General features: G+C 40.3%; 1 protein-coding gene across 3 annotated transcripts in view; it reads left to right on the top strand.

The window, feature by feature from the left end:
* The window catches only part of NOTCH3 (notch receptor 3), a 97,959-nt gene that overhangs the window by 58,388 nt on the left and 13,833 nt on the right, over positions 1–25,738 (top strand). For 2 of the 3 annotated variants that reach the window (XM_070739633.1, XM_070739634.1), the window contains exons 3-25: positions 291–433; positions 932–1,267; positions 1,840–1,962; positions 2,307–2,540; positions 2,713–2,868; positions 3,070–3,255; positions 6,691–6,804; positions 8,268–8,381; positions 9,238–9,471; positions 10,103–10,213; positions 10,733–10,925; positions 11,121–11,266; positions 11,757–11,870; positions 12,745–12,864; positions 13,007–13,159; positions 15,248–15,476; positions 16,751–16,952; positions 17,567–17,720; positions 19,406–19,590; positions 21,228–21,360; positions 22,429–22,680; positions 23,771–23,883; positions 24,791–25,332. In XM_070739633.1, coding sequence (XP_070595734.1) covers positions 291–433; positions 932–1,267; positions 1,840–1,962; positions 2,307–2,540; positions 2,713–2,868; positions 3,070–3,255; positions 6,691–6,804; positions 8,268–8,381; positions 9,238–9,471; positions 10,103–10,213; positions 10,733–10,925; positions 11,121–11,266; positions 11,757–11,870; positions 12,745–12,864; positions 13,007–13,159; positions 15,248–15,476; positions 16,751–16,952; positions 17,567–17,720; positions 19,406–19,590; positions 21,228–21,360; positions 22,429–22,680; positions 23,771–23,883; positions 24,791–25,332 — 4,287 coding nt within the window. The remainder of the gene's footprint in view (positions 1–290; positions 434–931; positions 1,268–1,839; positions 1,963–2,306; positions 2,541–2,712; positions 2,869–3,069; positions 3,256–6,690; positions 6,805–8,267; positions 8,382–9,237; positions 9,472–10,102; positions 10,214–10,732; positions 10,926–11,120; positions 11,267–11,756; positions 11,871–12,744; positions 12,865–13,006; positions 13,160–15,247; positions 15,477–16,750; positions 16,953–17,566; positions 17,721–19,405; positions 19,591–21,227; positions 21,361–22,428; positions 22,681–23,770; positions 23,884–24,790; positions 25,333–25,738) is intronic. The other variant, XM_070739635.1, reaches the window with a different exon arrangement.

Below are 25,738 nucleotides of genomic sequence, written 5' to 3'. Positions count from 1 at the left end.
GGGCTTGTAAAGTTTGAGGCTGGTATCTGATTGTGTTCTTTTTTTTTAAAGCTCTTTGCTTCAAGTACAACTTTTCTCTTCCCTTTTCCCCAAAGGTAACGTCTCTAAATTAGCTTTCTGTATTACCCTTGCTGCTATTTATGACACATTTCTCACACACTACCATTTCAAAATTCCTTATTTTAGAGTGAATCTGTGTTAGTTGTGAATTTTTAGAATATTTATCTAATGTATGATGGACATGGGTGCCAGATGCAAAACTAATAAACTTTCCCCCCTCATGCTGCTAGATGCCAGCCTGGTCTGATTGGAGAACACTGCCAGTTTCAAGATCCATGTCATCAGTCACCCTGTGCCAATGGGGGTTCATGTGAAAGCACCTTGCGTGATGGCACTGTCCACTACCAATGTACCTGTCCCAAGGGCTTCCGAGGTGAGGATATCCAGTGCAATGGAATAGAAGATAAAAGCTTCTGGTAGAAAAATAGTCTATTGGAATCAGGGATGGGTTCTAACTTACTTTGCTGCCAGTTTGCTTCCTCCCGCGTCACTTGACCATGCCTTGTGGGTGCGCACACGACCCTTCCCCCACAAAAAACAAGATGGCGACACATGTGCAGTCTTGGAAAGTTAGCTTTTGCGCATGCTCAGAAGGAAAAAAAGCCCCAATTTTTTTAAAAAATCCCAAAAAAAGGATGGCAGCATCCATGGACCAGCACCAACCAAACCGGTTCTGTGACATCGTTGTGATGTCACCAGTGGGTTGCCACAGTTTGGGCGAACTGGGAGGAACCCACCTCTGACTGGAATAGCAATATAACTGGTGCTCTCCAGGAAGAAAGAGCCCTGGATATAATACAAGGAAGTAGATATTTTGGGGGAAGAGCCATCTTCCATGTTTGTAATGTACAGTATTTCCTTTTCTGTTTAGGTCAGGACTGTTCTCTGTCGGATGCATGTGCCAGCAAACCATGTGTCAATGGTGGCCGCTGTACTAACTGGAATGGCCGATATAATTGCACATGCCCATCAGGTTACCAAGGCCGCAATTGTCGGAGTGATGTAGATGAATGTCGGGTGTCTGGTCTGTGTCAGCATGGCGGTACCTGTCTTAATACACCGGGCTCCTTCCGCTGTCAGTGTCAAGCTGGTTATACAGGACAGCACTGTGAGAGTATCTCTACCCCTTGTGCTCCTTCTCAGTGTCTCAATGGGGGCACTTGCCGTCAGACGGGAGATCTCAGCTATGAGTGTGCTTGCTTACCTGGTGAGTGAACTCCCAAAAACCGTTGCTTACCTCCGCTCTATGAGAGCGTGGTGGAGAGAGATAGTCAGCATAAAAATAACTGATGCACTTGGGTTGTGTGAAATAGGAGCATCACATGGGACACAAGCTTCACTATTTGCTTTTGCTAAATTGTATTTCACTGCTTTCCTGTCAGGAAACTCATGGGAAGCTATTGAGAGCTTTGGCAGAGCAGGAAGGAAGCAATCTAAAGGGAGGCGGGGTAGGCAAGTTAACAGTCACCGCTGTGGCTGTTGGAGCCAGATTGCAATGGGAGGCTTGGCTGATGCTTCCTCCTTGATCTAGTTTATGATCAGGAATGCAGGAAGGGCTTTCACTGCATAACTCCAGAGACTCTTTGGCTAACAACTTCCTAACCAACTTTAAATTGTATGTCATCTATCCTGGAAGGTATCCTGGTATGTACTTGATAGAATTCACTCCTGTATAATTGTGCATTCTACTTTAAGGCTGGATGGTTTTGTTTTCCTTTCCTGAAGCTAATTTTCCCACTGTCCCCAATTAGGCTAAATTATCTTCTTCCCTCCTTTCAGGTTTTGAAGGACACAACTGTGAAATTAACATAGATGACTGTCCAGACCACATGTGCATGAATGGAGGCACTTGTGTGGATGGTGTCAACACCTACAACTGCCAGTGTCCTCCTGAGTGGACAGGTACAAGAAACAGAACGCGATTAATTTCAGAGGGATTAATAAAAATCTGGGCAGCTTTTAAGATCTGGTTATAAATAATATTATTTCCTTTTCTCCATGGTATTATAAAAATTATAAAAAATATTAACCATCTAGTTAGGAAATCTGCCTTTTTGATGGCCGAGACTATTTTTTAATCCTTCCCATTTTGCTGAAATGGTGTTATGCTGGCTTACTGAACTAGGAACAAAGATGAGCAATGACAACTCACAACTGGGAACAGGGGAGGAACTAAAAACTTTGGGATTCAACTCTGCTTTGGAAAACCTTTAGCTAAAAGTATCCCCTTTTTTTCTGCACCATAGGCCAATTCTGTACTGAGGACGTGGATGAATGCCAGCTGCAGCCCAATGCTTGCCACAATGGGGGCACTTGCTTCAATACCAATGGAGGACATTCATGCGTCTGTGTCAATGGCTGGACTGGGGAGAGCTGTAGTGAGAACATTGATGACTGCCAGACAGCTGTCTGTTTTCATGGTGCTACGTGCCATGATCGTGTGGCATCCTTCTATTGTGCATGTCCTATGGGCAAGACAGGTAGCTAGCTTCTACCGTGCATGTGGTATCAACAGAATGTAATCAGTGTTAAATAAACTAAAAAGGCAATGGGTATATGGACATTGAATTAAAAAAATATGTTTGCTTTTTTAATGGAAATAAATAATGAACACATTTGCTTCATGGATTTTTTCCCCTTATTTCTTCTCAGGCCTCCTTTGTCACTTAGATGATGCCTGTGTCAGCAATCCTTGCCATGAAGATGCCATTTGCGACACCAATCCAATGAATGGCCGTGCCATCTGCACCTGCCCACCAGGTTTTACTGGTGGAGCCTGTGATCAAGATGTGGATGAATGCTCCATTGGTGAGAATTCAATTTTTTCTTGTATGGAAGTGTTCAGGAAGGAATGGATACATGGAATTATGCATCTTTGAAACAATGGGAGGGTCCAAAGTTTTCTGAGATAGACTGACCTCTGCTGGCATGCCTTTGGAATTGTTTTGTCTCAAGAATAATTTTGAACCATCAGTCAATCACTTTCACGTATTATTTTGCTACCTGCAGGAGCTAATCCATGTGAGCATTTTGGCAAATGTGTGAACACACAAGGTTCCTTCCAGTGCCAGTGTGGACGTGGCTATACAGGTCCACGCTGTGAGACAGACATCAATGAATGCCTCTCCATGCCTTGCCAGAATGATGCCACCTGCCTTGACCGTATTGGAGAGTTTACATGCATCTGCATGTCAGGTAGGCTCCTCAAAACTGGCTCCAAAATTACTGGAATATATACTTAGGTTGCTGCCCTTGGTAATGAGAATAATCTCAAAAGCAAGAAAAAGAATAAGTATGCAGCTGACTGGAAGGGAAGAGAGTCAAATCTCTGAGAAAACTGGGCTCCTTGAATGAGTTTAAGTAGTTTACTGTATTTTTTGGAATATAAGACACACTGGAGTATAAGATGCACTTTAGTTTTTGGGGAGGAAAATAGGGACAAAAAAATCTGCCTACCAGATATTCAGCTGGCTAGCCTCTTTAGTCTGGTCAACTTCAGCACATTATTTTACCCCTTAGTTAGGACTTTAAAAAAGCCTTATTTGAAGAGAGTAACAATGAAAGAGCTTGCAAGCCGGTAGGAGCTGGGAACACCGGTAGCACCTGGTTAAGGGCTGGAAAGAAATCTTAGGAGCAAGTAGAGCAATAAAAAAAAACTGCAAAGACTTAGGGCTTGGAAAACATTCTTCGCAGAGAGTAACAGTGAAAGGGCCTGCAAGGTAAGAGCTGGAAAAATGGTTAGCACCTAGTTAGGGCTGGGGGAAAAAACTTTGAAAAAAAGCTACATTCAGAGTATAAGACGCCCTCAAATTTTCAGCCTCTTTTAGGGAGGAAAAAAGTACGTCTTCCTGGGTTCAAATTGTTTTTAAAAAAGAAAATTGAGAGAAGTCATTCACTATTATTATGAAGCTCTATATAATACATAAAAGCTTTTACAAGTACTTTCTGAAAATAATTGAAGAATAACCTTGACTGCTTCATATCTAGTTGTTTCCTTGGTATGAGCCTAGCTTCTTCTGTTTTGTACTTCACATGTGTCTAATTTTGGAAGACAAAGTGGATCTTAGATTCTGATTTATCCATGTTTCCTTTGATGCAGTGTTCCCTCTAATTTTTTTTTTTGGGGGGGCGGAAAAGTATAGAGTCTGAGCGGCAGTCCCTTTGGGACTGGGCAGCACAGAAATAATAAACAAACAAACAAACAAACAAACAAACAAATAAAAAACCCACCCTGTTTTGCCTCAGAGAATTTCAAAATAAAATACTGTACTGTGTGTCTATAACAGTGAGCTCATAATAGGGCAACTCTATCAATATCAAAATGCCACTTAAATAGTTGAGCTAGTTTCAAACTAGATTTTGATTTTCTTTCTCTCTTCCTTACTCCCATTCTTTTTCTTTCTCTTTTCCTTCCTCTCTTTTTTCTATCAGTTTCTCTCTCTTCCTCTCTTCCTCTCTCTCTCCTTCCCTCTCACTCTTTCCCTCTCGGCTTCTGGGCAGGTTTGGAAAATTCTGAGTTGATGATGATTTTTAAGTGAGCGATTGCTCACTGCTCAGCTTAGAGGGAACTATGCTTTGATGTACTGTTTTTTATTGGATTGCTGGATTTATTCAATAATAATTCATTATTCCTTTGGTGGAGAGGAGTCAGGTGGGATTTACTTTGCATGATATGTCATTTGCCCATTGCATATCTGCAGTTTTTACCATATGTTTTTTTCTTAAAATAAGAGAATATTGGAATTGCAGTCCTCATGGTTTTAAGTATCTAGCTTGAAGTTTTCCTCTTTTTTCCTCTCTCTCTCTCTCTTGCTAATTCTGGATGTTACTTTACTATCACAAAACCACTATTCCTTAATATTCAGATAGCCAATATAAACTTAAATGAAGAAAAATCATTCATGAAAAAAGCTAGATGTTGGATCTTTCATAGAAACATTGCTATGCTGTACAGTGGGGCAAGAAGCAGGTTGAGCCTTTCAGAAGTTTCTCTCGAATCAAAGCATGCACACATACACACAAGGCATTTCATAGAAAGTGAGAGATGACTATACAGTTGCCTATTTCCCCATTGTGGCAGAACTTTTTAAGATTGAGGTGTTGCATAAATTTGTACAATGTTCATACAGACGGTTGGGAGTGCAGCATTGTGCTTGGAATATTAATGGTCAGACTGGCCTAGTGAGTGATGAGAATTGGCGGTTCTTTGTGCTTCCATTACCCCATATAGGGAGCAACATTCTCCTTCCTTCCTCATTCATTGGTTAATTCTAGCTTTTTGTACAGGCCTGGGGGAGGGGTAAGTCTTCCTAGCTGCAAATGCCTTTGGGCAAAAGGGGATAGTAAACTTCATTTTAATGTTGCATATTGCTGGCCCAGTATTTCTCTATCCTAGAGCCATTCCTTTTGGGATTAGGATAAAAGTGAAAGGAATGTAATATTAAGTGGCTTTAGAAATTACCCAATGTGAACAGTATTATTTTCCTGTACAAATCTTCTTTTCATAGCAACAAATAGGAACCCTTAAAAAGGATGCAATCTTAAACTAGATCAGGCTATTTCTTCACCTAACATTTAGCAACATTTTCTATTTCACCTAATTTATTTTTTTCAGTAGCTATATACAGTATCAGGGATTCAACCTGTAATCGTCCTCTTAAAAATATATATGGTGCAGCTGATGTATAATGCTGTCCTACATGAAAGGACATCAGCAGGACTTCTGCTTACTTCATGTAGAATCCAGCATTCCAGGAAACCAAACTTAATTGAAAATGAAGACCCTTTTACAGTAGTTATCAAACATTTTGGTTTCAGGCCTGCTTTACATCATTAAAAATAATTGAGGACCCCAAAGAGCTTTGGTTTATTTGGATTATACAGTATCTATTGCTATTTACTGTATTAAAAATGAAAACTGAAGAAATGTTAAAGTATTTATGGATTTTATTTAATTGACCGAGAACTGCTATGCTATCAAATTGCCTGTCATATTGGATTAGCAGATTATTTCATTTGAATTTGAATATTCAACCTCACAGGATTGTTGTGAGAAAAATAGGAGGCAAGAGTAATGGATATGTTAACTGCCTTGAATTATATATTTAAAAGGATAATAATAATAATAATAATAATAATAATAATAATAATAATAATAAATGGGATATTCGGCAGCAGTCAATTATATTTGCGACACATTTTTAAATGTTCAATTGATTGAGCTTCATGTTTAATGAATAAAATATAACAATAATAATTACAACAACAGGTTACGTAAGAGATGTGCTCAATTCATCATTTGAAATAGTAAGGTATGCTTAATCCAGTTGCCTACTATGACTATAAGGTTGGGATGTGCTGAAATATTGAGATTAGAGAGAAATAATCAAGGTGGGAATTTTCAGAAGAAAATTGTTTCTGATCAGTGGAACAATAATTCTGACAACTATGAAAGCTTTCTTTCTACAGATAGTCCTTAACTTAAGACCGTATGAATCTCTGATTTTCCACATCCCCCGCGAAAAGTGAGGGAACTGTACTGTATATATATATTACAAATATATAGAGAGACAGGGGGGAAAAGAAGCTGAGGTTAGAATTTGCAATAGAAATTATTCTTTCTGATTGCAGGTTTCAGTGGTACTTATTGTGAGATAAATATCAACGAGTGTGAAAGCAATCCCTGTGTCAACGGGGGTGTCTGCAAAGATATGGTCAATGGGTTCAGTTGCACCTGCCCCTCAGGTAAGTATAGAACTTTGCCAATCTGGAGCCTGACCACACATTTCCACTTGGAAAGTGGAAGAAATGAAAGTGGGTTGTTATTTTCTGCATCATGTTACAGATTCTGTATCTAGAAACCATTGCCCCCCACCCCACTCCCACCCCCAACTTGGCTTCTTCTTACTTGACACCACAAGTATGTGCTTTGAGTGTATTTGAAGTAGAGAAACATTTCGAAGATTGGGAAACCACAATCCCTTTTCACAAAAGGCTTAGTTTTCCTCCTTGTAATATTTTGAGAATTGCCTGTTCCTTGAGTCAACTTAACAATATGTACTGCTTTGTTTTAAGACTTGTGCTGCAATATTTCTTGAATTCATACTGCCCCCTGTGACATTTCTTGTCTACTGCCCCATTAGACAGGGGCAGTAGACAAGAAATGTCTGCCTTAGACTGCCTAGGTATCCATCGCTGAGCAAAACAGCCTCTTTGGAAAAAAAAATGGTTAGTGACTGGGCTTCCCACTGTAATTTTATGGCAGTATCATTAGCTTCTTCCCCAGGACTTGCCCAGCCTTTCTGCTGCAACTGGGTGGAGGCACTATGCCCCATTTAGTTGTTTTTGGGGTTGATTGGCAGACAGGCCTCTAGCATGCTCTGTGGGAGCTTGGACAATGGCATCTTTGTTTCCCTAGCCTGTCCCTCAGGCCCCTGAACCCAATTTACATGTGGGGTAGACACTGCAAAGCCCCCTGTGGGGAGAAGAGAGAGAGACATTAAGAGCTCTTGTTATAGGCCTCTGGTGGTAAGGCTGAGTTGTATGACTAAGCTGTATTTTACAGTGCCAAACCTTTTATATTACTGCCTGTATTTTTTTTTTGTTGTTGTTGTTCAAAATGTCACTTTATACTGGGTTGATCCAATCCCAGCTATTTGGAAACGCTCTTAGAATTGGCAAATACTGATCCGGAACCATACTTGTAATGCTTTTTTATTTCCCCTAAAGGCAATAGGCTGCTTATATAGGATTTTCTGCCTGGTGTTGCGATGCTTTATGAAGTCAATTTTGTTGTCTTTGACAATTTAGAAAATTTGCATGGAGATACAAATAATAGTAACTGGCGTGGAACATTAGGTCATTGAATATGAGGTCTTTCACACTGAAATCCATTACATCCAGTCCTCGGTATATTTCTAAATTTCCTGGCTCTCCAAATTCTATAGATAGTTTACAATAATAAGATTAAAAATCAAAAGCCAATAGCATAAGGAAGAAAATCAAACTCCTGTCATTTTTGCCTGCAACAAACCTGTAAAATATAATACAGATGTATAAAGTATCTATAAGAGTGGATAGCAAACAGGAAGCATTTTTTTTAATGAGTTGTTGTTGGGATGTAGTATCTGATGAAATAGGACTGTGGTTTGATTACCATTTCATTGGTTTTTCTGATTCATTTGACATATTTTTCCTTCCACATTCAGGCTTCTCAGGTTCTATGTGCCAAATAGACATTGATGAGTGCGCCAGCACACCATGCCAGAATGGTGCCAAGTGCGTGGATAGGCCCAATGCTTATGAATGCCGTTGTACAGAAGGTGATTGCTTACTACAGAATGAGATTTGACAATGAATTCAAGGATTTGTGGGAGACCAACACTGGGATAAATAAATGCTGTTTTCTATGTACTGTGTGGTTGATATGAGTTCTTTTTCTCAAAACATATCTCTTCACCCAAAAGGTGTTTTTCTTTTCTTTTTTTTTGATAAATGAAGAATTTGTAGTAATAGTCGCTAACACTTGATTCAGGGACAGTTTATTTATATTTTTGATATTAGGTTTTGAATCAGTGGAAAAAAGAATGATAAAATTGTTTTCAAACTAAAATGTACCATGTATTTTTTTCCGAGGGAAATACCATGTTTCTCCAAAAATAAGACATCCCCTGACAATACGCGCAATTGGGCTTTTGAGTGCATGGCAATAAGGCCAAGCCTTATTTCAGAGTTTAAAAAATTATAACACAGGGTCTTATTTTCGGGGGAAACACGGTAGTAGTGTTTCCTTATAGGGGAAGATGGTATCTAATTCCTCCTACTTAACACTTTTATTATTCTTTGCTGTGATATGAATTGCCCACCTTTTGTTCAATGTCTATCTCAGAGTTACACTAAAATAGCTGGAAGATGAGACATTGCCCCTTTTAAATTAATAGTTTGATTTGACTTTTCACTTCCTCAAATTAAAGTTAGGGGAACTTCCCCAAGAGCTGAAGAAGCTTCTTGGATGAGAAGCCAAACCTCTTCAAAGAAAAAAAACCAGAAAGTCCAGATGCCTCTTGAAAAAGGGGAAAAAAAGCACCTTTGGAATAACCATGACCAGAAAAACCTTTATATACATTCCTCAGGAAGTTACTGTAATCCATGAAATGCTGTCTTCTGTTTTTCATATAGGTTTTGAAGGGGTTTTGTGTGAAAAAAACATAGATGACTGCTCTCCAGATCCTTGCCACCATGGCTCTTGTGTAGATGGCATTGCCAGCTTTACCTGTATATGTGTGGCTGGTTACACTGGATATCGCTGTGAGAACCAGATCAATGAGTGTCACAGTAATCCCTGTCAGCACGGAGGCAAATGTATTGACTTAGTAAATAAGTACCTCTGCCACTGTCAGCCAGGGACCTCAGGTAGGAACTTTCTTCTTATGTTCTCTCTTGCTTGGGTTCTCTTAAGGGATAGAATTCTTGAGCAGTCGCTTTACCATATAAGAACATAGGAAGAGCCATGCTGAATCAGGCCAAAGCCCATTGAGTCCAGCATTCTGTGTCACACAGTGGCCCACCAATTGTCCTTGGGGATCTTGAGCAAAAAGACAAGGCAAGACCCTCCCTTTCCCTTGACCCTCAACAAGTGGTACTCAAGGGAATCCTGCCTGCCTCAACCAACATAGAGGCAGCACATGGGCATCTCTTTCAATAACCACCGATACACTTGGCATCCATGAATCTGTCTAATCCTGCCTTGAAGCAATCAAGGCTGACAGCTTTGATGTGAATCACTTGCAGGCAGTACCCTTAAATGATGTTTCAAGAACCTTGCTAGCCCTTAAATGATGTTTCAAGAGCCTTGCTAGCCCTTAAATGATGTTTCAAGAGCCTTGCTAGCCCTTAAATGATGTTTCAAGAACCTTGCTAGCGTTCCTTAACACCTACACGTATCATTTAATCAACACAAAACACAAATCCAGATATGGAGCCTGGTGAAAGGAGGGATGGACCACTGCTTTTCTGAGATCCATAATATGTCCTTTCCCTTAAGGTGCTAACTGCGAGATAAACTTTGATGACTGTGCCAGCAATCCTTGTGACTATGGGAACTGCCGTGATGGCATCAATCGTTATGACTGCATCTGCAAACCTGGCTTCACAGGTAATGTTTGGGTGATGGGCAAAGTTTGGGTGAGGGCTAGGGAAATAAATGAAAAGTGGCGCTTCAATTCAGCAAAATTGAATAATATCATAGATAATTCTGTTTACGGATTATGAGTACTTGGCTTTGCAGCCAGAAATTGGGGTGTTCAGATGGGTCGTAGGAGATTCCAGGATGTTATGTAGTTACAGTTGCCTCTCAGATCATAGATTTAGCCTTTCTAAAAATTGTTGCTGAACTGTAACAAATTGAAAAAGAGCACAAATTTTTACCAGTTCTTAACTTAAAAGTACTATACAAAATCAAACTATTGCTTGTGATGGACCCACTTAGTTTTGGAGCCCCACCCATGATATGTCATTTAAAGGTCTAGTGCACCTGTACCCCAAATAATTGCAACTTTCTATGGGTTTAATTAAAATTTGTACAGGAGGTAAAGCCGAACTGACCTACTATTCCTCAAAGTTATATGCTTGATCATCTCATTGGTGAGCGGTCCTTTTCCCTCTCCCCTTTCAGGTCCTCTGTGCAACATAGAGATTAATGAATGTGCATCCAACCCCTGCAAGAATGGTGGTACCTGTGTGGATGGCGAAGATGGGTTCTCTTGCCTTTGTCCTGAGGGTTTCCATGATCCACATTGCTATTCAGAAGTGGATGAGTGCAGCAGCAGCCCCTGCGTGCATGGCACATGTCACGATGACATCAACGGGTAAGAGCTTTCACCAGGACCAAGCCAGATGGTTGCCTTTGTCAAAAATGGCCGATCAGTCAGGAGTGGACAGGGTTTATTCCAGGGAGAGATTTGTGACTGACCAAAGCAGTGTATTAAATCTGCATCATTTGAGTGGCCTTGGTGAACTGGAAGATGTGAGGAATCTTGACTTTGTTATTTTATTTTGTTAAGGTACCAATGTAAATGTGAGCCAGGCTGGACTGGAACCAACTGTGACGTGAACCACAATGAGTGTGAATCCAATCCGTGTCAGCATTATGGCACCTGCACAGATTATGTCAATGGCTATCGTTGTAAATGCAAGGAAGGTTTCCAAGGTATGCTTCCTTGCTCTTCTTACCTTGCTGTGCTCACCTTGTCATAGAAACATAGAAGATTGACAGCAGAAAAAGACCTCATGGTCCATCTAGTCTGCCCTTATACTATTTCTTGTATTTTATCTTAGGATGGATATATGTTTATCCCAGGCATGCTTAAATTCAGTTACTGTGGATTTACCAACCACGTCTGCTGGAAGTTTGTTCCAAGCATCTACTACTCTTTCAGTAAAATAATATTTTCTCACATTACTTCTAATCTTTCCCCCAACTAACTTCAGATTGTGCCCCCTTGTTCTTGTGTTCACTTTCTTATTGTCCATGCTTATCCATGCTTTTGTCCTATTGTCCATGCTCTTCCCTAAAGAATTCCACCAGCACATCAATTTTTCCTTTCCTTCAATTCAGCATGACAGGGTTAGATTGGGGGCACTGGTTTCTTCTCAAGTTTTAGTTCGTAAGATTAATCAGAATATCATTTTTTCTTCAGGGACTTACTGCCAGATTAATATAAATGACTGTGCTTCTAGCCCCTGCCTCAACCAGGGCACCTGTATCGATGGCATTGCCAGTTACACTTGCCTGTGTGACTTGCCCTACACAGGTGAGTGGACAGTTCTTTGCAATAGAGTTGGTTGGTGGATTGGATGCTGCTTTAGGGGGGGTTAACATAATTCTTGCTCCAGCCTGTCCTCTGGAAATTGCTTAAATCAATATTGCAAATGCACACACACACAAATTGATACCAAGTACCAGATTGGAAGATCATAGCTCAAAACCTGTGCTTTTTCTTTCCATGTTACAGTCATAACAGCTCTGGTATTAATTGTGTAAAAATCTCAGCTCTATACATAATGCATAATGGCCATTCCATGTTGTTCTTGAAGCAAAAGTTGAAATAGGCATGTGTCAAAACAAAGCCTAAAAGGTGTAAACGTATATGTGTACATATAAAACAGGGTGAGAAGAAACAGGCTGGTAATCTTGCCTTAGGTTTCCTGACATCTTGGTATCTTCCTTGTTTAAGTATTGATGTCAGATAATAGTATAAAATATCTGGAGGGAAAGAAGCTGAATGGAAGAATTCTCATAATGGGTAAGGTCGTCAGCACTGTCCAGCATGTGTCTACGGCAGTTCTGCAATTCTATTTTGGGTTTCCTTTTAAATTGAAACAGTACCCATTGTTTATGGAGAAAAACAACTATTTGTAAGCAGCAGTATATTATGGCTTGGATGTTTGCGATATATCAAGAGACGCTATCCCAGCTTAGTTCTGTTCAACATTTAAAAGTAAATAAACCTGTAATTATTTATGTTTTAAATATGAAACAGAATTCCCATTCATGGCACTTTGTGGCTAAACATCTGTTCATGGAGTTTCCTTTTGGGAGTCTTATATTTGCAACTCCAGATATTCTCATGTTGGACCAGTGAATACTTGCATGCTCTTGACAGGCTTCTCATTTTTCTCCCCCAGGACGGAACTGTGAGAATGTCTTGGCTCCTTGCTTCCCCAACCCATGTGAGAACAATGGTGTTTGTGACCATACACCTGATTATGAAGGGTTTACTTGCAGTTGTGCACCAGGCTGGCAAGGTATTATGACCATGTGTCGCCCCCTCCCCCCAATCGCTTTCAGAGTATTGTATTTTGAATAGCTTTGAATGGAAACATGATAAAGAAATTAAAGTGTTAAACGCTTTACAATAACTGTATACATTTTGCTCTCTCCCTATAGGACAGCAATGCCACATTGACATTAATGAATGTGACCAGAACCCTTGTCAAAATAGGGGCACTTGCACCAACACCCTTGGCAGCTATAGATGTGCCTGCCGCCCTGGCTACACCGGCATCAATTGCGAGATGGATATTGATGATTGCACACCTAGTAAGTTCATAGAATACATGGAAAAACAAGAAAGAAGCTGATTGGAATTAAAGAGTTAGATCTCCTGCCAGATTATTTTTTTGAGACAGGATGTATGGCATTATTTCTGACCTGAGATTCCTGCCTTGTTGTTGTCTTGTCAAACTAGAATCTCCAGGCCTTTGTTCAACTGCTTTCTTAAAAGTAATTCTGACTTATCCTGACACATGAAACCAGACCTGGAATGCCTTCATTCATTTCCAGTGAGATTTAGACATATTGAAATGTTCTGGGAATGAGCCTTAAGTCTGAAGTCCAATAGGCAATTATAATGGTGAACTTTTGGCCTCAGTGTAAAAAATTAGCAACATGCCTAAATTGACTTTGCAGGCATGTCATTCACGCACAAAGACCAAACAAAAAATAAATAATTCTCTATCAACACCCCTCCCTGCCCCATCTATTCAAGCTATTTTCCAATTTTCCGAAGCACCTGAGGGACAAACAAGGAATAATGGATGGAAACTAAACAAGGAGAGATTCAACCTGAAAATAAGTAGAAATTTTCTGACAGTGAGAGCAGTCAATTAATGGAACAGAAGTTGCCTTCGGAAGTTGTGAGAGCTTCATCACTGGAGGCTTTCAAGATGAGATTGGACTGCCATTTCTCAGAAATAGTGTAGGGTCTCCTGCTTGAGCGGGGAGCTGGACTAGATGACCTACAAGGTCCCTTCCAACTCTGTTAATCTAGACTACCTCGAGGTTCGATTACTGCAACGCTCTCTACATGGGACTTGAAAAGTGTTCGGAAACTTCAGATCGTGCAGAATGCGGCCACGAGAGCCATCGTGGGGCTCCCTAGATTCGCCCACGTTTCTGCAACACTCCGTGGCCTGCACTGGCTGCCGATCAGTTTTCGGTCACAATTCAAAGTGTAGGTAATGATCTTTAAAGCCCTACATGGCATTGGACCAGAATACCTCCGGAACCGCCTTCTATCGCATGAATCCCAGCGGCCGATAAGGTCCCACAGAGTTGGCCTTCTCCAGGTCCCGTCGACCAAACAATGTCGTTTGGCAGGCCCCAGGGGAAGAGCCTTCTCTGTGGTGGCCCCGGCCCTCTGGAATCAACTCCTCCCAGAGATTAGAATGGCCCCCACCCTCCTTGTCTTTCGCAAATTACTCAAGACCCACCTTTATCGCCAGGCATGGGGGAACTGAGACATCATCCCCCAGGCCTTTATATTTTATGTTTGGTATGTATGTGTTGTATGGTTTTAAATTGCTGGGGTTTTAGATATGTTTTATTTTAATATTAGATTTGTTTCACTGTTATATTGTTTCTATTACTGTTGTGAGCCGCCCCGAGTCTTCGGAGAGGGGCGGCATACAAATCTAATAAATAATAATAATACTTTCAACAGCAACACTTGATGATAGTGCTGACATTAGACTTGAAGTAGATGCCTTGACTTCAGCCCTCACTCCATTGGTGCCACTCAAAAAGGTTCCCTTATACCATATCCCAAGTCATACAAGTCTTAGGGAACAAAATGATTGACTAGCAGCCCTCCCCAAGATCTCCCATGCACTACTTATCTTCAGACAGTGTTCTCTTTCTGTTAGAGAGGTCCTTCAACACTCCCAAGTTCCACAAGGCCTTCATTGTTGAAACAGCTTTAGAAAATGCTGTTCCGTGACCTCTGCTGTCTCCAAAAGCTACACAAGAGCCCACCCATTCTTGCTTAGCCTCCACATGTCACCTGAAAGCATGCTCTGTTTCTCACATGATTTTCCAAGGGTACAGGAAGCCCTGTCCTCTCGCCCAGCTCCCAGAGTGGACACGAGTACAACCGATTCTCTAATAGTGTCCAGAAGTCATGAGAATAGGGCATACTTTTAAGAATAGTTGTTTGGTGTTGGTGAATACTGGTGTAAAACCCAAAACATTGTGGCATGCCTCTCTGTCATAAGTTCACCATCACTACGCTGCATGCATGAGAATATACAAAATGCAGAATTTAGTCACCTGTTTAAAAAATTGCATTATAAAATAATGCTTTTGTTTACTAACAAAATTACTTTTGAATATTCTCCACCCTGTCAATAGATCCTTGCCTGAATGGTGGCGGCTGTCAGGATGGCATCAGTTCCTTCACATGCACTTGCCTGCCAGGTTTCACAGGACCACGCTGTGCAACCGAAACCAATGAGTGCCTGAGCAACCCCTGCCGCAACGGGGCCACCTGTACAGACTATGTCAACAGCTACACTTGTACTTGTTCTCCAGGCTGGGCTGGCTTACACTGTGAGCACAATGTGCAGGAGTGCACTGACAGGTGAGATTGTCGGGGATTTTTGTTCTAAGGGTTCAGCATCTCATGTCTTGTTTACAATCTCAGTGGTCAATTCAAGTTGCTGAACAGTTCAGCATGCAGTGTGGCTCCTAGAATTCTCCTAATATCACTAAAGCCGAATAGTACGGTGGTGAAAATTATTCAGGAGATTTGCATCATGTATCAAGCAATGTTCCCTCTAATTTTTTTTCGGTGTGGGCGGAAAAGTATAGTGTCTGAGCGGCAGTCCCCTTGGGACTGGGCGGCATAGAAAAATGAATGAATGAACGAACGAATAAATAAATAAATAAATAAATAAATAATCCCTTCTTTTTTATTAAAAGAAATTAATAATTTTAAAAAACCAAAACCCTGCCAGCCCGCCCAGAACATTCAAAATAAGAAAAACCTTCGCCGGCAAAGGGTACAGTGGTATCAAGCTTAGAGGGTACAGTGGTATCAAGTACATGCCCATTTTTATTTTCTTTGGAACATCATGCTTCATTCAGTTGAAGAGGCTTATGAAGCCTCATCTCTGCTATCAAGTTTCTCAATACATGGATGGATATATAGTGCAAAGGGTAGAAAGTTATCTTTTCCAGTAGTTTTCAAATGGAGAAGTAGATCAATTTATTTTATATATGCTCCTTTTAAATTCTGAATTCTGTTACACCGCTCCTTTGAATTATCTGCTCCTAGACCATATAGTCCAAATGGAGAAAGCATTAGATGTTAAAGTGTAAGACGATTTACCTATAATGTTCCATTGCCTGTCTTTTGCAAGTAAACTGAATCCTGTTTGTTTGTTTGTTCCTTCCTTCCTTCCTTCCTTCCTTCCTTCCTTCCTTCCTTCATTCATTCATTCATTCATTCATTCATTCATTCATTCATTGGACTTGTATGCCGCCCCTTTCCGTGGACTCGGGGTGGCTCACAGCATATACCAAAAACATAACAATACAGTTTATCTAATTAATATACTAAAAAGATTCTTAAAAATTCTGACTTTAAAACATTCATTTGCATTCATTCAATCATCACACTAATGACATTCGTTGACGTAACGACATTGAGCTAGAGGAAAGATTAATTACTGTGCCTGCCTGCCTGTTTCATTTTTCACATAAGAGTAGAAATTATTCTTTTAGATCTTTGTTTGCCAAATAAACCTAGCCTAGAAGAAGTTACATCTCTCTTGTGTGGAAACTCAGGCTACAAAGTTTCACTGGTCTCTCACTGTCATCATTTTGTAATTCTCTGTTTTTGTCTTCTGACAGCTCTTGCTTCAATGGTGGAACATGCTTGGATGGAGTGAATTCATACACATGCCACTGTCGTGCTGGTTTCACAGGCACCCACTGCCAGCATGAGATTGATGAGTGCCAGTCACAGCCCTGTCTCAATGGTGGGGTGTGCCATGATGGCGTGCAGTCCTATCGTTGCACCTGTCCACAGGGCTACACAGGTCCTCAATGCCAGGTAATTTGCTCTGAGCCTCGGGTAGAGGAGTTGAAAACAATTTACATCTTTAGAGTTTATCTAAAGTTGAGCAAGTGACCAGAAAATCTGAGACTAAATATATATACAGTGTTTCCTCGATTTTCGCGGGTTCGAACTTCGCGAAACGTCTATACCACGGTTTTTCAAAAGTATTAATTAAAAAATACTTTGTGGTTTCCCCCCCTATACCGTGGTTTTCCCCGCCCGATGACGTCATATGTCATTGCCAAACTTTCATCTGCCTTTAAAAAACATTTTTAAAAATAAACTTTAAGAAATAAACATGGTGAGTAATAATCTAAACGGTTGCTAAGGGAATGGGAAATTGTAATTTAGGGGTTTAAAGTGTTAAGGGAAGGCTTGGGATACTGTTCATAGCCAAAAATAGTGTACTGTATTTACTTCCGCATCTCTACTTCGCGGAAATTCAACTTTCGCGGGCGGTCTTGGAACGCATCCCCCGCGAAAAGTGATGGAACACTGTATACCACAGAAGCTCAAAACAAGGAGAAGATGAGGGTTTCACATTGGTAAGATAGCAGTGCAGTGGAGAATATTTTGTCACCTACTCCTGCATTATTTTGTTCTTTCAGAACCTTCTGGATTTGTGTAGCCGCTCCCCCTGTCAAAATGGTGGGCATTGCATACAGTCGGGTGCTACTTTATCCTGTGATTGCCCTGGAGGCTGGACTGGCCGTTACTGTGACATCCCAAATGTTTCTTGTGAAGTGATAGCGAGGAACCGAGGTAAGGGTCTTTCGTCTGTAAAGAGAAGTTGTCTGTTCCTTTTCAACCCTGCTACCTACACTCACAATGAAAATGTCTCAGTCACAAGATCAAATGTGGGTTATTAATTATCCAGGCTTTTGAACATTATTATCTGTATAGTCTGGAGGACAGAAGGAAAATGGAGGACGTGATTGAAACATTTACATATGTTAAAGGGTTAAATAAGGTCCAGGAGGGAAGTGTTTTTAATAGGAAAGTGAACACAAGAACAAGGGGGCACAATCTGAGGTTAGTTGGAAAGATCAAAAGCAACATGAGAAAATATTATTTTACTGAAAGAGTATTAGATCCTTGGAACAAACTTCCAGCAGACGTGGTAGATAAATCCACAGTAACTGAATTTAAACATGCCTGGGATAAACATATATCCATCCTAAGATAAAATACAGAAAATAGTATAAGGGCAGACTAGATGGACCATGAGGTCTTTTTCTGCCGTCAGACTTCTATGTTTCTATGTTTCTATTATCTTGTACTCACTGTTCAAATATTTCAGAGCTACTGGGACAGTGTCTTTAAATCCACTGAGCCACCAATTAATCTTCCAACTGCAATGCCTAGGAATGTCCATAAAATATTTAGCATTCATGAAATTTTATTTTCTATGCTCTCTAAGCCTAGTGTAAATATTGCTGGTGTTATTTGACCTAATAATAGATTCATCATTAGCAGATGTTTCAATTTTAAGTTAAGAGTGGATGTTTATTATGTTTATTTCAAAATGGGATATCGCTAAACCAACACTGAATGTCTTGGTAGTCAGGGAAATGTACAATAGAGATGACAATCTCTTGGGTCCTCTAGTTCACAATGTTTCAAATTACATTCCATGGAATCCTAGGGTTACTTGAGAATTTGAGGGTTCTGTGAAGGATTTAGGGGGAAATATTTACTCAAACACAGCCTATTTTCTATCACTAAAATTTTGCATCATGGCCAGAGTTTTCAAGGATGTTTCTAAATTATTTTTAATTTCTAAATCATTATGTAGCCTGAAAACAATTGAAAACCCTTGCTCTGGCTGTATCAAGTACAGTGGTACCTTGACATACGAGTTTAATTCGTTCCAGACCCGAGCTTGTAAGTCGATCAACTAGCATCTCGAACAAATGCCTTTAGACTTTGTTTTTCGTGCCGAGATAACTGGAAGCAAGGAGATTCTTGCGCCACCTAGTGGAAGCTTGGCTCATATCCCGAATTTGAGCTCGGGTGTCGAACAGAAATTTTGCTCAAGTCGCAGCTCGTAACTTGGAATACTCGCATGTGGAGCAGCTCGTATCTAGAGGTACCACTGTATAGTATATACTCTCTCACTTTTTAAATCTGCCATACTTATTTATTTTATAAACGTATTGAATTTCCACCAAATTATACCAATAAGAACTATAAATATATCCTTTAAAGAGAAATTGAAATCAAATTTCAGAAATGCTGGAAATTTTTTCCTTAAGAAATTGAACTTAGAATAGAAGGAATTCCAGCTATTTTCAAAGGCTCTGAGTCTAAATAATCTTGATTATGTACAATTGTTTCGTTTTTCTTCACTTTCTTTGTTCTTGTTCATTCGGTTTAGTTCTTTTCAGAAGTGGTACAGAGGATATATTAAGAGCACAGAGTGAGTAATTCTCTTTTTCTCGGCATAGGTGTGACCAAGGAACAAGTGTGCCATTATGGAGGCCATTGTGTGGATGCTGGCAATACACACTATTGTATTTGCAAGAAGAGCTATACTGGCAGCTACTGTGAGAGTGAGGTCAATCACTGCCAGCACAGCCTATGTCGGAATGGGGGTACCTGCCGCAGTTTTGTGGGAGGTTATGTTTGTGAGGTAAGGAAGACCTAGCCAACCATATCAGGCAAACAAACTTAGCTTATACTCTAGGAAAAATGCTGCTCCATAAGGGAAGGATTGGAGGCCCTAACATTGCAAGAGAATGTTGCGAAGATTGGGAGCCAAGGAACTGGCACAAATCTACATTTATTTTTAAAACACCTGTATCCCAATGATCTGTGTTGCCCCTGTGTTGAGTACATTTCTTCATAAAATAATGCCGTTATTTTCTATTGTTGCTGTTTCAACACATAGTGTAACATTTATGTATATTTGCACTGAATGACTTCCTTTTTACAACCCTGTAATCACTTAATTCGGGATATGTGAGCAATAAAATACTTTCCATTTTCATTGCAACCATGGGCTAGATCAAACTGGTATTCCTTCAGTGATCTTTCTAATTTCACTAAGCAAGTAGATACTATTTGTATACAACTAAGTTAATTTTTCAAAGTAGAAACAAATACAGTTGTTACTCTGGCTGGATAAGGAAGAATTAGAATTTTAAGAATATCTGAAGAGTTAAAAGTTTTCTATCTATACTTAATTATTCATTACTTGGATGGCAGTTTCTATCAGCATTCAACATCCATTTTGTCATCTTTTTAAAAGTCATTTCACCTTAATATATTTTCCAGTGGGGAAAATGTTGCTGACCTATCAAATTCAATGATAGAAGGGCTTTAGTTAATAAAAACAGCATATTAATCTCTTCCAAATAACTCTTATAGTTATTTCTATAGTATGATTGGGGAGAAACATGGTCCAGTCCTGGAGTCTGGGGAAATCTCTGACGAGTGCTCTGAGGCAGAGCTGGAGCCAGGGCAGTCTGACAGTTATCAGCTGCCTTTGGAGTCAGACATCAGTGAGCCAGACGAACAGCTAGAGCCTGTTCCCAGTGTGCATGTGCAGAGTTGCCAGATGAAGGAAACAGCTAAGGAATAAGGGTTGACTTGGAAGTAAGGCCACAGGTGGACGATGAATAGCCCCTCCATAGGGAATAAAAGGAATGAAAGGGGAGGAGACAATTAGTTCGCTTAATTGTTTCATGACTTTCAGAGACTGGCAGCTCCCCAAGCCAGTTAAGATCTGTTATTCTAAATTTACCATTGAAAGATTTTGCTGGATGTGAATGAGAAGAATTCACAATAACTTAATAAAAAGGTTTTTTTTGTCGTGATGAGGAATCTGCTTAGTGATTTGTGGAATCTTAAATCAGAACACTGTACAACTGAAATGCAGATTCCTTTTCTCAATGCAAAACTTCTTCATTGCAAAATCTGTCTTCTGTTGTATTTTCTAATACTGTACAACAGAAAAAAGATAATTCTGTCTTCTACCCCTTTCCCAACACATTCGGCAACAAAATTCTCTCTTCCTCGCAATTGAAATATCACTGCTTGCTTTTAAAAATAGACATTTTGCACCATTGTTTACAATTATGTGGATGATATATTTTTTGTTCTGCTCTATGTGATAAGGCAAACTATTATCTGTATTATGAGTATATATTGGAATTGTTAAAAAAATCTAAGTCTTGTTCAATATTCTTGATTTAATGAACATACTTTGAAAGTATGTTTTTAAGAATACTTTGACATTATCTTTACCTATTTTCCCCCTCATTTTAGTGTCCTCTAGGCTTTGAGGGGAAAACCTGTGAATTTGATATTGATGAATGTCAGTCACATCCATGCCAGAATGGTGGGACTTGCATTGACCTCACCGGTCGCTACATTTGTTCCTGCCCACCAGGGACACTAGGTAAACACATGGCTTTTGGGGGGCAGTGGGATATGGGCTCCTTTTATTGTTTGTAACATTATTAATATTCTTAGGTGAAAAGCATAAGGCATAGAGGGACTATTTTAGATTTAACCAGTGCAGCTGTGATTTTCATTTACTTATGTGAAGAGGAGACCTGGATTTTTTTCTTAAATTGCTTAACAGAGAATATGAGCTCATTTGAAAGAACTGTTTTCCAACAGTTGTTGAACAGTTTATGACTTTTCTGGTGTTTCCGAATATAGAATCACTGGCCTCTAGCCAGTGGCTGACCGTCAGAAATAATTGCAATTGTTTTCTAACCACATTTGGAGAACTATGAGAACCATAGATTTCCTACCCAGTGTTTCATTGCCTATTCAGTTAAAAAGAAAAAGAAACACTGTCTTACAATAGCAACCTGGTGGGAGGTCTTAAGCATAAAACGTATCAGGAAAGACTTAATGAACTCAATCTGTATAGTCTGGAGGACAGAAGGAAAAGGGGGGACATGATAGAAACATTTAAATATGTTAAAGGGTTAAATAAGGTTCAGGAAGGAAGTGTTTTTAATAGGAAAGTGAACACAAGAACAAGGGGACACAATCTGAAGTTAGTTGGGGGAAAGATCAAAAGCAACATGAGAAAATATCATTTTACTGAAAGAGTAGTAGATCCTTGGAACAAACTTCCAGCAGACGTGGTTGGTAAATCCACAGTAACCGAATTTAAACATGCCTTTGATAAACATATATCCATCCTAAGATAAAATACAGAAAATAGTATAAGGGCAAACTAGATGGACCATGAGGTCTTTTTCTGCCGTCAGTCTTCTATGTTTCTATGTTTCTAACCTAATGCTGTCTTGAAGATGCCTTGCTTTGGTTACATTATTAATATCAGTAGGAGGCAGAACTCAATACACTTCGAATAGACCAGGTTTTCTCACCTTCAGAATAGGGTGGTGGTTTTTTTCCCCTTATCACAGGCAGTTCAAGAGGTAGGGAAATGTTTGGGGAACATAGTATTAGAATGTTTGGTATGATTGCTTGTTATTTATCTCTACAGGTGTCTTGTGTGAAATAAACGAGGACGATTGTGCCACGAATCCTAATATCCGTGTCCCCAAATGCCTGAACAATGGAACATGTGTGGACAGAGTGGGGGGTTACCGTTGCAGCTGCCCACCAGGCTTTACAGGCGAGCGTTGTGAGGGAGATATAAATGAATGTCAATCCAATCCCTGCCATCCACGCAACACCCTGGACTGCATTCAAGAAGCCCATGACTACCAGTGCGTCTGCAAGCCAGGCTACACCGGTGAGTGACGGTGCCAATAAGGCAAATAATGGAATCAATGGGAGACACTGGTGTGAGCAGAGAAGACAGGCTAAAATAAATGTCAGCAGGGAAAAGCTTTGAAATGGTATGAATTTGGTTGGGGGTTTTGTTTTTTTTTAGTTGCCCTTGGATAGTCACTATTTTCAGTAACCCGCCATCAGAAAAACACAAAATAAGCATTCAGGCATTCTTTCAAGGGTGTCATGAGAAAGTATTTTGTTTCTGGGAGTAATCGGTCATCTATTTTAGCACAGTAGCAGATGAATAAATATGTGTTTATTTTATCTAAATTTCTCTGGATTCTCGTGAATCATGAATTATTACACATCTATTCATGTCCTTCATGATAATCACATGTTTATTCTGCTGGAACCCCCCAAGTATGGTTGGTTGGTTTTTCTATTCAGTCTATCTCAATTTGCTTCATAGTTATATAGTTGTGTGTGTGTGTGTGTGTGTGTGTGTGTGTGTGTGTGTGTGTATAACATATTTTTGCTGGTAAGTGAAAAGGAAGGGAGACTAGTATAGATCTATTTCAAGTTTATGTTCTCAGCAGCTAGACATACCCTTACTGGGAGACTTCTGCCTGCAAGGTAGGATATTAACCATGTGGAGGTGAGCCTGGGGCCTAGAGGTTAATATCCTGCCTTGCAGGCAGAAGTATACAGGTTCAAATCCCAGTAAGGGTTTGTCTAGTTGATGACAGCATAAACTTGAAATACATCTACAGTATACTAGTCTCCCTTCCTTTTCACTTATCAGCAAAAATATGTTACACATGGATATTATAGTTTGTCAACTATTTTTTTAAAAAATCTGCCTTCAATATGGCCCCAGGTTTCCCCAAAAAGGAAAGCAGGATGCTTCCTCCCACATTTAGGTATAAAGCTTTGCATTCTATGTTCTATAGGGCATTTCCAGGTTGACTTTAATCTATAAGGTTAATGTAATCACATGTATATTCTATGCCAGCATCACTTTCTATTTGCTTGAGTTTTGAGTTTGATTTATATTCTGTAACTCACATTAAATAAGTATAAGGTCAGAATAACATTTCCTCCCCTTTTAGGCCGCCACTGCAAAAACATTGTGAACGCGTGTGAATCTCAGCCTTGCCAGAATGGTGGGCAGTGTAAACTGGCAGTAAACTCACCTCTCGGATATACCTGTCATTGCCCTCGGGTGAGTACCTGGAGCAGTGACGGCGAACCTTTTTGGTTCAAAAGGGTGCCAAAAGGGTGTGGGGTGTGTGTGTGCTAGCAGACGTGCATGTGCCCATACTTCTTCCCTCCCACACACACATGCGTAGCCCCCACCCCACGCTACCCCCTGCGCATGTGCACAGGCCTTACTGAAGCCTGATATGTGAAACCTCTGGTTTCCATTGTGCTGTTTTTTGCACTCTGGAGGGTTCAGGGAAGCTTCCTGAAGCTCCGGATTGCAAAAAACAGCACAACGGGCAAACTGGAAGTGTGGAAAATGCACTTCCGGTTTGTCCATTGTGCTGTTTTTTGCACTCCGGGGCTTCAGGAAGCTTCCCTGAACCTTCTGGAGTGCAAAAAAGAAGCACGACAGCAAATCGGACGTGTGTTTTTCTGAACTTCTGGTTTGTCCATTGGGTGATTATTATTTTTTTGCCTCCGGGACTTTAAGGGAATCAAGGACCTAGAGCAAGGCTATATGTATGACACTGTAGTACATTCCCTGAGTATAAATATTATAAGTCTGCGGAGAGGGGCGGCATACAAATCTAATAAATTATTATTATTATTATTATTATTATTATTATTATTATTATTATTATTATTATACACTGAGGCTGTGCTATGAGTAAAGGAACTGACATTTATCATGTGCCAGAATTCTATTTCTGTTTGGGGAGTATTAGAAAACAATTCAATTATAAATATATAGCATTATAGGTAGGTGAATACAATCCTTAAACCTTAAACTTTGGGTAGGAATTTTTATTTTCTTTTATCAGAGTGACGGTTGCAAAGAAGGGACACGCTCTACCAGAGATATTTTGTTGATGGATATTTTGTTTGCCTGACTTTCTTTATTATCTCTTCTTATGGTTCTTTTCCAGAGCTACTCGGGCATGAATTGTGAGCGCAGTGTGTTCTCTTGCCGAGAATTCTTCTGTTTCAATGGTGGCAGCTGCCGGGCTTCGCTTCTAGGTGCCCACTGTTACTGCCTTCCTGGATGGACTGGACCTGATTGTCGCCTCCGTGCCAATAGCAGTTGTGTGAATCAACCTTGCCACAATGGGGGCATCTGCCATGAGATTGCCACTCCCCCTTATTTTCAGTGCCTTTGTCCTGGTGACTACACAGGTGTTCGCTGTCAGACTGCACGCACTGCACGGCCATCTCTTCACCCTGAGCTCCATTGTCCATTGGCAGAGTGTAATGCAAAGGCAGGAGACTCCTATTGTGACAAGATGTGCAACATCCCAGCTTGTCGCTGGGATGGAGGGGACTGTTCTCTTTTGGTGGATAATCCTTGGAAGCAGTGCCAGAGTCCTCAGTGCTGGCAGTACTTCAACAATAGTCAGTGTGATGAACTCTGCAACACCGTTGAGTGTCTTTATGATAATTTTGACTGCAAGAATCGTGAGCGCACCTGCAAGTGAGTTCTGCCTACTTCTTTGAAGGGAATGTGTAGGTCATCTCTCCCTAGTGCTTATTAGAACTACCATATTTCCCTGAAAATAAGACACTGTCTTATATTAATTTTTGCTCCAAAAGTTGTGCTACGTCTTATTTTTTGGGGGGTGCCTTATATTTCTCAAATAAGACAAATTCACAGGCAGAAAAGCTGACACCCCCAAAGAAAGTGTACCGTACGGTACACTGATTATGGTACGGTACCTGTCAGTATGGCACACACACACACAAACGACGGCACTTATATGGTACAACCGTATACTCCCGCTATTGCAGCTTCCGGCCACCAGAGGAACTACAGTCTACGCACTGTAGTGGAGACTGTAATGGCAGTGAGACAGCAGCAGACTGTGTCTGCTGTACTGGAC

This window comes from Erythrolamprus reginae, chromosome 2, assembly GCF_031021105.1.
Source record: "Erythrolamprus reginae isolate rEryReg1 chromosome 2, rEryReg1.hap1, whole genome shotgun sequence".
NCBI classification, from domain to species: domain Eukaryota; kingdom Metazoa; phylum Chordata; class Lepidosauria; order Squamata; family Dipsadidae; genus Erythrolamprus; species Erythrolamprus reginae.
The sequence above is the reverse complement of the archived record's forward strand: the minus strand, read 5'-3'. Positions and strand labels throughout refer to the sequence as shown.